The sequence below is a fragment of the Bubalus bubalis genome, chromosome 9 (genome assembly GCF_019923935.1).
Source record: "Bubalus bubalis isolate 160015118507 breed Murrah chromosome 9, NDDB_SH_1, whole genome shotgun sequence".
In the NCBI taxonomy this organism is placed as follows: Eukaryota; Metazoa; Chordata; class Mammalia; order Artiodactyla; family Bovidae; genus Bubalus; species Bubalus bubalis.
In genome coordinates this window covers 96,656,778-96,672,166 of record NC_059165.1, presented here as the reverse complement: position 1 = coordinate 96,672,166, position 15,389 = coordinate 96,656,778, and the positions used below count along the sequence as shown (strand labels likewise).

The 15,389-nt window shown below is 48.7% G+C and overlaps 1 protein-coding gene and 1 non-coding gene across 2 annotated transcripts in view; both read right to left on the bottom strand.

The window, feature by feature from the left end:
* OLFM2 (olfactomedin 2) overlaps nucleotides 1–5,561 on the bottom strand; it is a 75,466-nt gene extending 69,905 nt beyond the window's left edge. The window contains exon 1 of the mRNA XM_006044429.4: nucleotides 5,361–5,561. Coding sequence (XP_006044491.3) covers nucleotides 5,361–5,435 — 75 coding nt within the window. The 5' untranslated portion in view covers nucleotides 5,436–5,561. The remainder of the gene's footprint in view (nucleotides 1–5,360) is intronic.
* Nucleotides 3,796–3,868, bottom strand: TRNAD-GUC. Its single transcript has one exon. It is a non-coding gene; the product is annotated as a tRNA-Asp (tRNA).
* Nucleotides 5,562–15,389: the final 9,828 nt, after the last annotated feature.

Sequence of the window (15,389 nt, the reverse complement as noted above, 5' to 3'; positions counted from 1 at the left end):
TACTATTGGGGCACGGTTAGAGTGAAGTGAGTCATACACAAGCAGAGTTTGATCCTGCCTTTATTTAAAATTTTGTTATTTTGTTCTTCATGGATTTTTTTTGCATTGATTTTGATTTTCTTAAAATATTGCATAAAAATATTTATCTTGAGGGCTTCCCAGGTATCCCAGTGGTTAAGAATCTGCCTTGCAATGCAAGGGACACTGGTTCGATCCCTGGTCCAAGATCCCACATGCCACGGAGCAACTAAGCCCGTGCACCACAACTACTGAGCCTGTGCTCTGGAGCCCTTGAGCCACAACTACTGAACCCACAGGCTTCAATTACTGAAGCCCGAGCACCCTAGAGCCTGTGCTCCGCAACAAGAGAAGCCACCACAATGAGAAGCCCGAGCACCCCAACGAAGAGTAGACCCCCCTCTCACCTCAGCTAGAGAAAGCCTGCGTGCAGCAGTGAAGACCCATCACAGACAAAAAGTAAAAATAAATCTTATTTAAAAAATACTGGTTTCTGAAGCTATTGGCACCTCCTTCGATTGTGCACCCAAGGCGAGTGCCTCACCTGTCTCACACCCTGGCCAGGACTGTGATTGACACCCCCCTCCACACATACACACACAAAGGGCACCTGCCTGCACCTCCTCACCAGTCAATGGGACACACCAATCTCTGCACAAACCTCATTCTACCACTAGATGTCGCCCCAGCTCCTTCAGCTTGAGCTCAGCAGCAACCCCTTAGGAAGAAAACGTCCAATTCACTTAATTATCTGGGAGTCCTCGAGATTTCCTTTTACTTCCCTCCACCCGAAACATTTACATTCTCTAATGGAGCCCTGGGGGAACAGCGTCTTAATCCTAAATAGTGGTGCCCAGGAGTGCTGGAATTTTTAGGCACAGATGAAGACGGGTTTTCCTAATGCCTGCGATCCAGGAGAGATGGTTGACTTGAAATGGGTATGGGATAACCCAAGGGGAGGGTTGTTCCCCTGACCTTTCCTGGGCACAAGAGTCCCACTGTTTGAGAAAGAAAGAGACTCTGTGGGGGGAAGAGGAGGAGGGACTGATCCATTCATTCGACAGATATTTTTTGAGATCCTACTGCGTGCCAGTAAACCAGGCTCTGCTGTAAACACTGATACAACAGATCACCGGACCCCGATAAGTTGCCCTTCTAGGGGGAGAGAGACAATAATTTGTTGTTTTGTTGTTGTTTAGTCTCTAAGTCATGGCCGACTCTTTTGTGACCTCATGGACTGCAGCCCGACAGGCTCCTCTGCCCAGGCTCCTCTGCTCCTCTGCCTGGGATTCCCCAGACAAGAACACTGGAGTGCGTTGCCATTTCCTTCTCCAGGGGATCCTCCCAACCCAGGGACTGAACCCATGTCTTCTGCATGGCAGGCAGATTCTTTACCATGGAGCCACTAGGAAGCCCAATAAGTGAATAAACAAATCATGGAAATGTAGTGACAAAGGCTATCAAGAAAAACAGCACAAAGTCAGAGCTCTCAGAGGAGGTGACTTAAGCAGAAGGGGAGGGAGGAAGTTGAGTAGCTACCTAGGGGAACAGTGTCCCAGGCAGAGGGAATGACACATGCAAAGGTCCTGAGGCATGCAGTATAAAGTGAGCTATTCCTCCTGTCCCATCCTGTGAGGACCCCAGGAAAGAGGGGACCCCAAACTCACACAGTACCAGAGATGTAGCTAGATCTTTTTTATTTTTTTGACTGCTGAGTCTTCATTCCTTTGCTCGGGCTTTCTCTAGTTGCTACGAGTGGGGACTACTCTCTGGTTTCGGTGCAATGGCTTTTCATTACAGTGGCTTCTCTTGTTGTAGAGCACAGGCTCTGGGGCATGCAGGCTCAGTAACTGAGGTGCACTGAGGCTTAGTAGCCCTCCATGGCATGTGGCATCTTCCCAGACCAGGGATTGAACCGGTGCCCCCTGCATTGGCAGGTACATTCTTAACCACTAGAATACCTGGGAAGTCCCAATGTAGCTAGATCTGAAAGAGGACTTCCCAGTGGTCAGGAAGGGAGCATCTTTCCAAGAGGAAAGATGGTGAGCACCTTGAAGCTATCAAGCTCTCTGGTAGCTCCAGACCCTGGATGGATGGACAACTCCTCTGACATGTATTACTTTCCTGTTTTCAGGGTAAAATCCAAGCTCCTATCCACAGCCTACAAGTTTCCACTTGGTCTGGTCCTTCTTGGCTTCCCTGGCCTCATCTTCCCCTCGACTTTTCCTTCCCTCACTCCTCTCTAGCCACACCAGCCTTCTTGCTGCTCCTCAAACACTCCAAGCTTGTTCCTACCTCAGGGCCTTTGCACTTGCTGTCCCTGCTTTGAAAGCTTTCCCCCTGGACACAGAAGGCATCTCTCTCACCTCTCAGGGAGCCTCAAATACCACCTCCTTAGAGACACAGTCTCTATCACACCTGCTAAAACAGCTCCCCACCCCACCCATCATTTTTTAACCTCCCTTGTTGTTTAGTCACTAAGTGGTGTCTGACTCTTTTGTGACTCCATGGACTGTAGCCCATCAGGCTCCTCAGTCCATGGGATTTTCCAGGCAAGAATACTGGAGTGGGTTGCCATTTCCTTCTCCAGGGGATCTACCCCACCCAGGGATACAACCTGCATCTCCTGCTTGGCAGGTGGATTCTTTACCACTAAGCCACAAAGGAAGCCCTTAACCTCCTTTACCCTGTTTAATTATTCTTCATGCCACTTGCACTGTATTATATATTGATTTAGTTGTTCACACTGTATTATATATTTATTCAGTTTTTGTCTGTCTCTCCTACTACAAGGTCAACCCCAGGAGGGCAGGGACTTGATGACTTGGTTCAAGGCTGTATCTCCAGTGCTTCATCATATCTGTTGATTGAATGGACAAATGCATAATTTCCAGAAAGGACCCCTGGTGGAGCCCAGGGCCCATCAATGATGGGGAAGGAGGTCCTGGGAAACAATGGAGGAGACTCAGAGGGGACAGAGTGTCCATTTTCCAGACCTCTCTCTTCCCTGGGCGCTAGGCTGGGTGGGCAAGCTGGGACACATAACACAGTAGCGCCCACTGTAGCTAGTGGAAGGACCGGACCAGCATAACCCCAACTGATCACCCCAGCTAAGTCCCGCCCCATCCACCATTTAGCCCCGCCTCCACGGGCTCAGTTTAGTCCCGCCCCCAAACAGCCTCATTTAGCTCCTCCCCCATGAATCTTCATGTGAGCCCCGCCCCCAAGCATCTCCCACCCTCCTCTGGGGTCACCCAACAGCACCTCTCACTGCACTCTCCCGCACCCCTAGACAATCTTGGCACAGGACAGGAAATCTAGAGTTTCCTAAAGGTTAGCAGGGGATGGGGGAAGAGTCCCCAGATGGTGGTTCCAAAGATCCTTCTGGGAAACCCAATTCAACTTCCCTCCTGGTGCATTTTTATCCACCATTCTCTTGAGCGTACACATCTTTTGGTTTCTTGTCTCTCACTCAGCTGACTTTCTTTACTTCTTTGGGATTCATGTATCAATCGAGCACCTCTAGTGTGCAGCCTGATGCCTGGCACACTCCCCACCCCAGTCAGTATTTGGATACTGTGATGGGAAAACAGAGTGAGGGAGGGGACCTCTTGAGGTCTTCTGTGGCCTGGAAATCCTCCTACCTAGAGTCTTATCTCCATCTCTCCAATGTCCCCAGACCCCCAGGGTGGGCACAAGGGTCTGATTTCTTTCTTCTCTCTCTCTCTTTTTTTTTTTTTTTTTTTTTGCCACACCAGGCATCTTGTGGGATCTTAGTTCCCTGACCAGGGATTGAACCTGGGCCCTCAGTAGTGACAGTACAGAGTCTTAACCACTGGACTGTCAGGGAAGTCCCTTTTTCTTCTCTTGACCACAAAAGAGAAGGTACCAGGACTGTTCTTCCTCTGAGTGTCTACCTAGAAACCCTTCTAGTGTCTACACAGGCACTGTCCACACCCATGGAGTGGATTATTTAACAAGACAGTAAATGTGTGGGTTCAGGAGCCTTGGTTCAGTCCTAGCTCTGCCACACCCTAGCTGAGCTTAAGCAAGTGACCTAACTTTCCAGTGCCTTGGTTTCCCCATCTGTAAAGTGAAGGTAACATGAGCACCCGTTAATTACTGATTAAATGCCTTACTTCATTCTGTGTGCTTGAAACAGTGCCCAGCACATAATAAGCATTTAATAAGTGTTAGCTGTTATCATAATTATTATTTTATTATTTTGGATTCCAGCTTCCTTCTGAGCTTCTAAAGATGAGATCTTAGGGGGCTCCCACCCCGAAGATGGAGCAGGAAAGAGGTTTCCCAATAGCATTAGAAAGCTGGGACCACCCCTCCTTTTGCAAAGCCTGCTCAAGAGGTGAGGTAGCATGGAGAGGGAGACACGCTTCTGTGAAAGCATGGAGTGTGCAGTGCACACACACAAACACATGGATATACACGTTCGCACACACAGTCCTTGCCCCACATGCCCCCTTTTAGAATGACTTGGGCACAGAATGACACACAATTACCCAAAGCTCCTACACCAGCCACACACCTGGCCACACACATTTTGTACAACACCCAGGCAGATGGACAGAGTCATGGGGACACTGACACACACAGTCCTTTACACACGGTCACAGCTGCCCAAATACCACTGGGATTAACACAGACCTCACTTGCTGTCACTCTGCCACTCACACACAGATACACAACTCCAGGTCGCAGCCTCACAAGCTCCCACTGTCACAACAGCCCTTCAAATCACAGCTTCCAGCTCTGCCTCACGTACACACACCCTCTCCCAGTCCCGCCCCAGCTCACGCACAGCCGGCCCCACACCTGCACAGCCACACACACAAACTCTCAGTCACACCCAACCGTGACACAAAGGCACCCACGTTTACCCAGCACCCCTCCAGCACCTCGCACACATCCCCATCAGTCACACACATGCGAGTCCCACCCCCTGCCCACACTGGGGGTGCTGGCGAGGAGTTGGGGGCTGTGATGGGGGGCGTGAAGGACAAGTAATGCCCAAACCCCACTGAAGTCCCCTCCCACAACCCCACTAAGCTCGAGCGAGATGGCGGGTGTGGGCTCCGGGTCACCGAGAGGTTGAGAACCCCGAAGCTGGAGTCAGGTGGTCCCCCAAGCCTAGGATGCTTTGAAGCTGAATTTAAAGCTTCCCAAAGCCAGGGTGGACGGCCCAGCCCTTCCCCCACTGCGACCCCCCTTCCCTCACCGCCCCGGGGGGGAAGCCATGGAGCCCCCAGTCCCGTTTCTGCGGGACCTCCTGAGCCCCCTCCCCTCCTGGAGCCCTCCGCGCCCGCACCTGCCCGCCGGGCCCCTACCTGTCCGGCGAGGCCTGAACACAGTAGCAGCAGCAGCAGCGGCGGCGGCGGCGGCGGGACCGCGAGCGGCCACATGACGTGCCCCCGGCCCGGCGTCCCGTCTCCCGCCCGCCCTAGCGGCGCCTCGGCCCGGGGACCGCCACCAGGAGCGACCCCGCCCGCCCGCCGGCCAGGGCGACCCTCCGCCGCCGCCTCCCCCGCCTCGCCGGCGGCTGGGATCCCGCCCCACCCCCGCCCCCCGCGCTCGCTCAGAGTCTTTGTTGCGGGCTCCGCCCCCCGCCCAACCCCCAGCTCGTTTTCGAGAGCGGATCTTGCTGGGTCTGGGGGTGGGGAAGAGGGGGAAGGAAGATGGAAGGAAGAAGGGGAGGGTAGTTGGGGACGCGACCCAGAACCCCAAGGCCATGGTGGGGTGGTCATGGAGATGGGGGGAGGGAGTGAGGTTCCATCACGTGGTTGTCAATTTCCCCTCCCTGGACATTTCCTACGTTGTCAGTGAGGGGTGGGAGGGGGATCAAGGGATGGAGTAGTAGGAGGAAGGCCTGGCAGCAAAGAAGAGACATTGAGAAGCCTCATGCTTAAAGAAGTCAGGAGTGAACAGAGAAACTGAGGCAGAGTGTGTGAAACTCTTCTTTGCAGGAAGGGGTCACGGCCATGACACGGGGGGTGAGGGGTGGGGTGGAAGAAGGAGACAAAAAGGAAGACAGATACAGCAGGCGGGAGATGGTTAGACTAGGCCGAAAGGGGTGACCAGCTGGTGGGCACCTTGTTTTCACCTCCTCCCCTTCTACAGGGGTCCTCAGGCTCAGTCTCCCTTTTTCCACCACACCTGGGACAGTCTATCCCTCTCATTTCAATGGCCCAAGACTGGAGACTAGAATCCTAAGAGAATCAGCCACCTCCACACAAAGCTATTTGCAGATGAAGAGTGTCCTTGTCTTGCCTCCATCCTTTCTCTGCCTCCCCCTTCATCGGTTTCCCCAATCATCTTCTCTCTCCAAAGTCCCTCTATGGCTTTTTGGTGGGGGAGGGGTAGTGACCAAGCAGGCCAGTCAGGTTATAGAAGAATCGATCATAAATATTGGGAATGGGGAAGCATGGAATTTTGCTGATCCTACTGTGTGGGACAGATAACAAGTTACAGGTGTTTTTGTCAAAGCAAGGAGAAAGAGCTTGTTATATGACAAGACCTGGGTTCCACCCTGGTCTGTCCCTTCTCGGCCATGCAATGCCAGGCAGAGAGCTTTCCTTCTCTTGGGAGAACTGTTTCCTCTTGAGTTGTCGGGGACTTTGTGACTCATGAATAAAGAGAGTACCTAGCCAGCAATCAATGCCCAGAGGGTATTACTACATTGAAGGCTATATTAAAATTATGATCAGGTCATACTGCGGTCAGGGTCATACTCAGTGTCCTGATTGTACGTTGTCAGTTTGGACATCAGCGCCATTGGGAGTCCTCACTATGGTTCATTCAGCTCCTGCCAGGTGGCCGTTACCCTGGTAGCCCCCTCCTCCCTCTGCTGCTTCAGCCCTTGGAGGTGGTAGCTTGCTACTCCTGAGTAGATTCACTCTCTCGTATTTACTTTTAAAGCTTAACTGCCATCTCTATGACTAAATCCCCATATTAAATTCTTGCTATTGAACTATCTGGTGTGAGCTCTGTTTTTCTGACTGGACCCTGACCAATACATTCAACAGCTGTGGTCGGTGGCCAAGTTCAGTGTCCTGATCATGCTGTAGTCAGTGTCCTGTTAAACTGTGATCTGTGCTGCCATCAGCATCCTGGTTCTACTGGGGTCAGCACCGCAGTCAGTACTGTGGTCTCTACAGGTCTTAACTGTGCTGTGGTCAGTGTGGTGGTCAGCTTCCTGGCTGTGTTGTGCTCAGAGTCACAATCACTGACCTGGTCATGCTGTGGTCAGGGTTCTGACCTAGCTTTGGACAGTGCCCTGGCTATGCACTGTCGTTATGCATTATCATCAAAATCACGATCAGGTTTTACTGTGGTCAGTGTCACGCTCAGTGTCCTGCTTGTACAGTCGTCAGCTTTGAGATCAGCATCATGGTCAATGCTATGATGAGCATGGTGTCTGCCTTCCTCTGTGGTTAGTGTCGTGGTCAGAACTGAGCACCAGCATTGAAAAGAGATCAGCTTCTCAAGGACCTTGTACAACAAAACTGTTGGGCCAGGTGGCTTGGGGTCTGGCACTGGCAGTTGGCTCTCCACAGTGTGCAGAGGTAGGGTAGAAGAGCAGTGGATCCCTGCCAACTCTGAGTATCCATTGGCTTTACTCACCTATGACCCCTCTATGTCTCCAGCTAGAGGGAGAAACAGTCCAGGCCTTTGTTTTCCTTTACTCTGCACAGGGCCTGACATGAAGAAGATGATCAAGAATAATTTAACGAGTAAATGAACCTAAGCCATGCATGTCTACCCATGTCTTTGTTCTTGCTAATCCCACCATATATTATTCAGTGCTCCTTTGATAGCAAGTAACCACTTTAACTGTCTTAAACAGTAAAGACTATCTGTTATCTCACAAAACTGAAAAAAAAAAAATCCAGAGGTAATGGAATGCAGGCATGGCTGGATCCAGGGATTCTGTCATATCATCAGAATTCTGTCTCTCCCCATTTATCATCTACTATTCTCTATGTTGTTGTTGTTGTTGTTCAGTCACTCAGTCATGTCTGACTCTTTGTGATCCCCTGGACTGCAGCACATCAGGCACCCCTGTCCTTCACTATCTCCCAGAGTCTGTTCAAACTCCTGTCCACTGAGTCAGTGATGCCATCCAACCATCTCATCCTCTGTTGCTCCCTTCTCCTTCTCCTCCTGCCCTCAATCTTTCTCACCATCAGCGTCTTTTCCAATTAGTTGGCTCTTTGCATCAGGTGGCCAAAGTATTGAAACTTCACCTTCAGCATCAGTCCTTCCAATGAATATTCAGGACTGATTTCCTTTAGGGTTTACTGGTTGGATATCTTTGCTGCCTAAGGGACTCTCAAGAGCCTTCTCCAGTACCACAGTTCGAATGCATCAATTCTTTGGCGCTCAGCTTTCTTTATAGTCCAACTCTCACATCAATACATGACTACTAGAAGAACCATGCTAAGTCACTTCAGTCGTGTCTGACTCTGTGTGACCCCATAGACGGCAGCCCACCAGTCTCCCTTTTCCCTGGGATTCTCCAGGCAAAAACACTGGAGTGGCTTTAACGAAACAGCTCTTAGTCAGCAAAGTAATGTCTCTGGTTTTTAATCCCTATTCTCTATAAGGGATCTCGTTTAGCCAAGAGATGACATAGATACTTCCCAGAACCTTTCATCTTCCAAGCTCAGCAGCTTTAGCAAAAAGAGAGCTTGCAAAATAATGACTCTCATTGGCCCATCTCAAGTTATGTGCCTATCTCTGAGCCAATCATATTTCAAGTGTCATTTCAATTACACTTGATTGTGTAGCTTGACCAGACCTGGTTCATAGATCACCCCTCCGGAGCCAGAAAGAGGAGTTAGCCTCATTTAAACTATATTGGATAGAAAACAAGGGGGTAGGGGTGGAGGAGATGAAACTTTTACCATTGAAAGAGGGAAAAAATTCTATGTATCAAAACCAAGAGACAATGAACTGTCTCAGCACCATCCCAAGCCCCTAGTGTCCCTTCCTATACTACAGAAGCTGCAAAGCTAAAAACTATGTTTACCAGACTCCCTTGCAGCTAGATTTCTGTATGGCAATGAGATTGCATCAACTGGAAGCATGAGATGTGGGTGGGGGAAGTGAGTGAAGGTGGGTGGAGGTCATGCCTCTATTGTGTTGCAGTGATGTCTAGCAAGCACAGTTGTAGAGACACTAGGTTTTCCTGCAGGAATTACTGTCTACAGTCACCAGTGCCACTCGCCTTTGTTGAGAGGCAGTTGCAAGTGACAATGATGGAAGCTTCCAAATCTCTAAGTTAAAACCAGGGAGAGAGATATATATGTACTTAAGTTTTATTGAGATATAATTCACATGCCATATAATTTGCTCTTTAAAATGTACAATTCAGTGGGGTTTGGTATATTGCAGTATTAATTTTTTTAAGTTGTAGTAAAATACATGTATCATAGAATTCGCCATTTAAACCATTTTTAAGGGTACAATTCAATGGTATTAATGACCTCTGTGGTGCTGTGAAACTATCAACATTTTTTTCAATTTTTAGTTTTTATTTATTTATTTTCAGTTCATTTTTATTGGAGTATAGTTGATTCACAATGTTGTACTAGTTTCAGGTGTACTGCACAGTGAATCAATTATACATATACACATATCCACTCTTTTTTATATTCTATCCCCATATCAGTCATTACAGCGTACTGAGTAAGTTCCTGTGCTATAGAGTAGGTCCTTATTAGTTATCTGTTTTATATATAGTAGTGTGTATATGTTAATCCCAATCTCCCAGTTTATCACTCCCCCATGAAACTGTTTTCAGAACTTTTTCATCTTCCCAAAATTTTAGATATTCTATATAAGTAGAATCATACATTATTTGTCCTTTTTTGTCTGGCCTCTTCACTGAGCATAATGTTTTCGAGGTTCATCCATGATATAGCAAGTGTGAGAACTTTATTCCTTTTTATGGCTGAATAATATTTCATCATGGGCTCCCCAGGTGGCCATAGTGGTAAAGAACCTGCCTGTCAATGCAGGAGACAAAGAGATGCGGGTTCAATCCCTTGGTGGGGAAGATCCCCTGGGGGAATGCATGGCAACCCACTCCAGTATTCTTGCCTGGAGAAGCCCCACGGACAGAGGAGCCTGGAGGGCTACAGTCCATAGGGTTGCAAAGAGTGGACACAACCAAAGCAACTTAGCACTCAATATTCCAATGCATGGCTAGACTAGATTTTATTTATGCATTATGGTGCATTCTTGAAGTCAGTGGTTCCCAGTGTGTTATTCCCCACCTTCCTGTGAATAATAGAGGCAGAAGCTCCTGGAAGCACAAAGTTCCCTGATTTGGGGCCTTATTTCCCACAGCTAATCCCTGATTGACATGTGCTTGGAACATGCATTCCTCTTATTTGTATGAAGAAAACCTCATCATTCACGAAGCCCTAATACCCCGGGCTATGTGAGACTATCCACTCAGGTCTACATCTCTTTTATTTTTTATTTTTTTTTGGCCATGCCTCACAGGGGGACAACCCCATTCCCCCTGCTGTGGAAGTGTGGAGTTTTAACCACTGAACCACCAGGGAATTTCCTACATCTCTTTAATAACAACCGTCCCACTCATCGAGCTCCCACTTAGGACTCAACACCAGGTGAAGTCTTTTCCATTGCTTCTTTGAATTCCTCCAACAACCCTTGAGGTAGAAATTATTATCCCCATTTTAAGATTGAAAAGTCTGAGGCTCAGAGAGGCTAGATAACTTGGCCAAGCCTGCCCAGCTATGGATAGCAGACACAGGATTCAAACCTAGTTCTGTCTGATGCAAAGTCAACCTATTGACCTCCGTACTTTTGTATTGGTTTATTTGTTCTGCGTCTTTCCTTTCCTATTATTCCAATTAGACAACTGAGGGTCAGTCCTCCTGAAGACCCCTGAGAGAGTATGTAGATGCTGGTTGCCCTTCATAATTGTCGCACAGGAGGGTGAGGGAGGTGGGTTTTTATTCTCCAAGTCCCATGTGTCACTGGGGAAGGGCTGCTCCCAGAAGTGTCAGCTCCTCAGCATTTATGGTCTGGCCAGCATGTGAGCTGAGACATCCCTGAGGCTGAAATGTGCACAGGAACCCATGAGGGCAAGGAGTATACAGGCAGGGAACTGACATCATCTGCCTTGGTCCCATTTTTCAGATGGAGAAATTGAGGCTCAGAGAACTTAAGACACTTGAGCAAGGCCACAGAGGGTGTATAGCAGAGCTTAAGACCATAATTTGATTCATGTGCAATTCCAGACACGAGATTCTTTATTTTTTTAATTTTATTTATTTAGTTTTAGCTGCACTGGGTCTTCATTGCTGCGTGCAGTCTTTCTCTAATTTTGGAGACTGTGGGCTACCCTTCATTGCAGTGGCTTCTCCTGTTGCACAGCACAGGCTCCAGGGTGTGTGGGCTCAATAGTTGTGGCACATGAGTTTAGTTGCCCCACAGCATAGGGGATCTTCCCAGACCAGGGATGGAACCCGTGTGCCCTGCATTGGCAGAAGGATTCTTAACCACTAGACCACCAGAGAAATCCACAAGGCTCTTAATGCTATGGTTGCTGGGGATATCTGGGCCAGCTCCTCCAGTGTCACGTGGCTTCCAAAAGACCTGATCTATCCCAGGTGAGCTGAGCATCATCTCTTCCCTTCCCCAGCTTCCGCATCTCCATGGCGATCATTCCAGGGCCCTTCCAGTCCAGGGCTCCCAATCCCGCCCCTCCCATTGCTCACCCAGAATGGAGCCCAACACTCTTTCCGTGTCCTGGTAAAGGTTCCAAGGTTGAGCCCTTGAGCTTGGGGTTCCCCACAGACTGTCCCCACCTTCCAGCCCCATTCTTTCCTTCTTGTGGGCCTTTCTCAGAGTGGGACTGTAGCCACCCCAGGAAATCCCTCCTCTCCAGGTATCACACACACACACACACACACACACACACTGAATGACCATATGAAAATAGGAATTTGTGCTCCAGTTGCATAGGACTGGCCTCAAGTCAACTGACACAGAAGCACACAACATGAGCATACGGTCACTCAGGGACACTACACCCCCATAAGTGGTCCAGGCACAATGCCATGCTCAGACTGAACAGTGTCACCCAGAACCAGTACACACAACCACAATCGACATACAGCCAGATACGTGTTCCAGGCACAAGGGCCCCAGAAACCACCCCACCCCTGCGCGCGCACACACACACACACACACACATACACACACACCCATCAAGGGGAGGAAGAACATCAGAGGTGAACCAGCCAGTTACCCAGGAACCAGCACTCACACAGTTGACCCAACGCACACACAGACCCCAAACACAAAAAATACACAAACCTCACAGTTCCGGCACATAGCTCAAGAACACAGATTCATACACATAGAGATTTGTAAAACAGATTGTTACTAAATTAGCATGCGGGACTCCCTTGGTGGTCCAGTGGCTAAGACTGCACTCCCAATACAAGGGGCCTAGGTTTGATCCCTAGTCAGGGAACTAGATCCCATATGCTGCAACTATAAGTTTGCATGCCACAACTAAGCCAAATAAATAAATAAACATTTTTTAAAAATACAGTAACATGCACAAACCCACAAGACAATCACACAAAACAGGACAGATAGATTACATGCAAGACAAGGACACACAAAAAGAGGCACATTGTTTGTTTAAAGCCAACCCACAGACCCATAATTCAGACACAGTCACACGCACAAACAGTACAGACAGACAGCTCAGACACACATACAGACCCACAGGGACCCATGACACGACAACAGACATCCTGGACACGCGAACACCAGGCTGGGGCAGCGTGGGAATGAGGCTGTGAGAAGCTGGGAGAGGGGAGGTGGACCAGATGACTCAGGAGGCCTCTCTGGGGGAGGAGGCAGAGGAGGGCAGGCGGGTGGGTGGGCAGGCGTCCAGCGCATATGGTTCCCATTAAAGGCTTGGGAATTGAGGGTTGAGTTGGCGGGACAAGGAGACCCAGCACTGCTTTCCAGCCCTGCCAAGCCAGGAAGGAGTGAAGCCCTAGTCCAAGGTTGTGGGGCTGGAACTTGGCTCTGAACCACAGCAGCTCCTATCAAGAGTGGTCTATCCTGAGCCAGGTCCGGCTGGGGCTCATTTGAACCCCTGCAACAGCCCTAGGAAGGGTTTCACAGAAGAGGAGCGTGAGGGGCTCAGGCAAGTTAAGACACTTGCCTGAGGTCACACAGCCAGGAAGCAGTGGAACTGGGATTGGAGCCCAGGTGTCTCTGCAGCTGCCGCCCCAGCCCCAAGGCAGATGCAAGGACTCCTCCATTTAGCCAGCAGCAGAGACCGGGTGCTAAGTCTGGGCCCAGCCTGCACTGGATTTGAGGCAACCCCATTTTCAAATAATTGAGAGTTAGGAGTGGGGCAGGGTTTGCTGACCGGGGGTGTCAGCATCAGAGAGGGACACCAGAGTTGCAACCTGAAGGTTGAGTAAGAGCTGACAGGGTGTGTTGGGCAGAAAGAAGTGCAGGTGCAAAGGACCTGAGGCCATGGGGTGCAGGAGGCTATGTCTTCTGGTGAGGTATGGTGACAAGTGAGACCAGAGAGGCAGGTAGAAGAACTTGGACTTTGTCTCAGGGCCAACAGGGAGCCTCGGGAGGGTGGTGAGCTGAAAGGTACACAGTGAAGTTTGGATAACCAGCATGAAGGTCATACTCAGGATAGATGAACATGTACTTTCTCCCTGACCCAGAATTTCCTGTTTTATTATATATTTATACACCCTAGAAGAGGAAGATCCCCTGGAGGAGGGCATGGCAACCCTACTCCAGTATTCATTCTTGCCTGGAGAATCCCATGGACGGAAGAGCCTGGCCGGCAACGGTCCATAGAGTTGCAAAGAGTCAGACATGACTGAAGCGACTTAGCACGCATGGCCTGGATACACTTAGCCTTGTGCACGCATGCCTGGGTGTTTGCAGAGGAACAAAATGGGAAACACCTAAAAGTTTATGAGTAAGAAAACAGCTAACTCTGTTGAGGTAAACCTTTTCAAAGTAATTAAAAAGACAAGATTAGAAATACTTGTGTCTACATGGTGAAGATGGAAAAAAAAAAATCTCTGGCTGAGCTAACAAAGCAAGTCGCAAAAGAGCATGTTCAATATTGTACCCATGTGAGACAGTTTAGAAACTTGCCAAATCATGTTGTGCATCATCCCTGGATACAACTTCCTGTATGAGGTAAACATGGAGAAATAATGAGGTCAAAAATTCCCACAACCTAGGGAAAGGAAAAAATAGGGAGTTAGGGTTTTATGGGGACAGAGTTTCAGCTGGGGAAGATGAAAAAGTTCTGAAAGCGAATGGTGGAGATGATGGCTCAACAGTGGGGCACTGAACTGGACATTTAAAATGGGTAAATGGTCTAAATTTTATAGTATGTACTTTCAACCACAATTAAACCCATGTTTTTCACTGAAATTCATCTACCCTTAGTGGAGAAGGAAGAGAAATGCCATGGCTGAAATATACTTTTGTGTGCATGCGTGCTGTCTAATTCTTTGCTACTCTATGGACTGTATCCCTCCAGGCTCCTCTGTCCACAGGATTCTCCAGGCAAGAATATTGGAGTGGGATGCCATGCCCTGCTCCTTCCCAACCCACGGATCTCAATTGTGGTTGTGATGCTTTCTTCTTAGGTTGGATGGTAGGCATATGAGTGTTCATGATAAAATTTCTCTTTTTCTCTCTCCATATGTGGATATATACGTTGCATTTAAGTGTTGCATATATATGCATATTTTTATATATGCAACACTTAAATACATTTGTATAGCATTTACCTCATGGCAGACATTGTTCTAAGTGTGTGATCTCTTTTAACTAATTCAATCCTTGCACAAATCTGATGCTGTAGGTGCTCTTATTCACCCCATTTTACAGCTCTGGAGACTGAGACTCGGCATGGTGAAGGTCACATCTGTTATAGCAAAGGATCTGACTCTTGCACCACGTGACTTGGCTCTAAACATTATGCCACACGGCCTCTGTACAACTTCCATGTTTCATTCCCAGGTTTTGTCACACATGGAATGGATCTGAGAAGAGGGTGTGTCTGGAGGGGCATGGGAAAGGACGTGAGGAATTTTCTGGGTGCTGGAAACAGTCTACGTGTTGTTTAGGGTGTGTAGACAATTGTCAAAATTCCTCCACAAGAACACTTAAGATCAATGCATTTTATTGTACATAATGTGTGCCTGAATGAAAACAACTTCTAAAAAGAAATAATACCCGATCCAGCAATTCCGCTTCTGGGTATAGATCCAAAAGAATCAAAAGCAGGGTCTCAAAGAGATACTTGC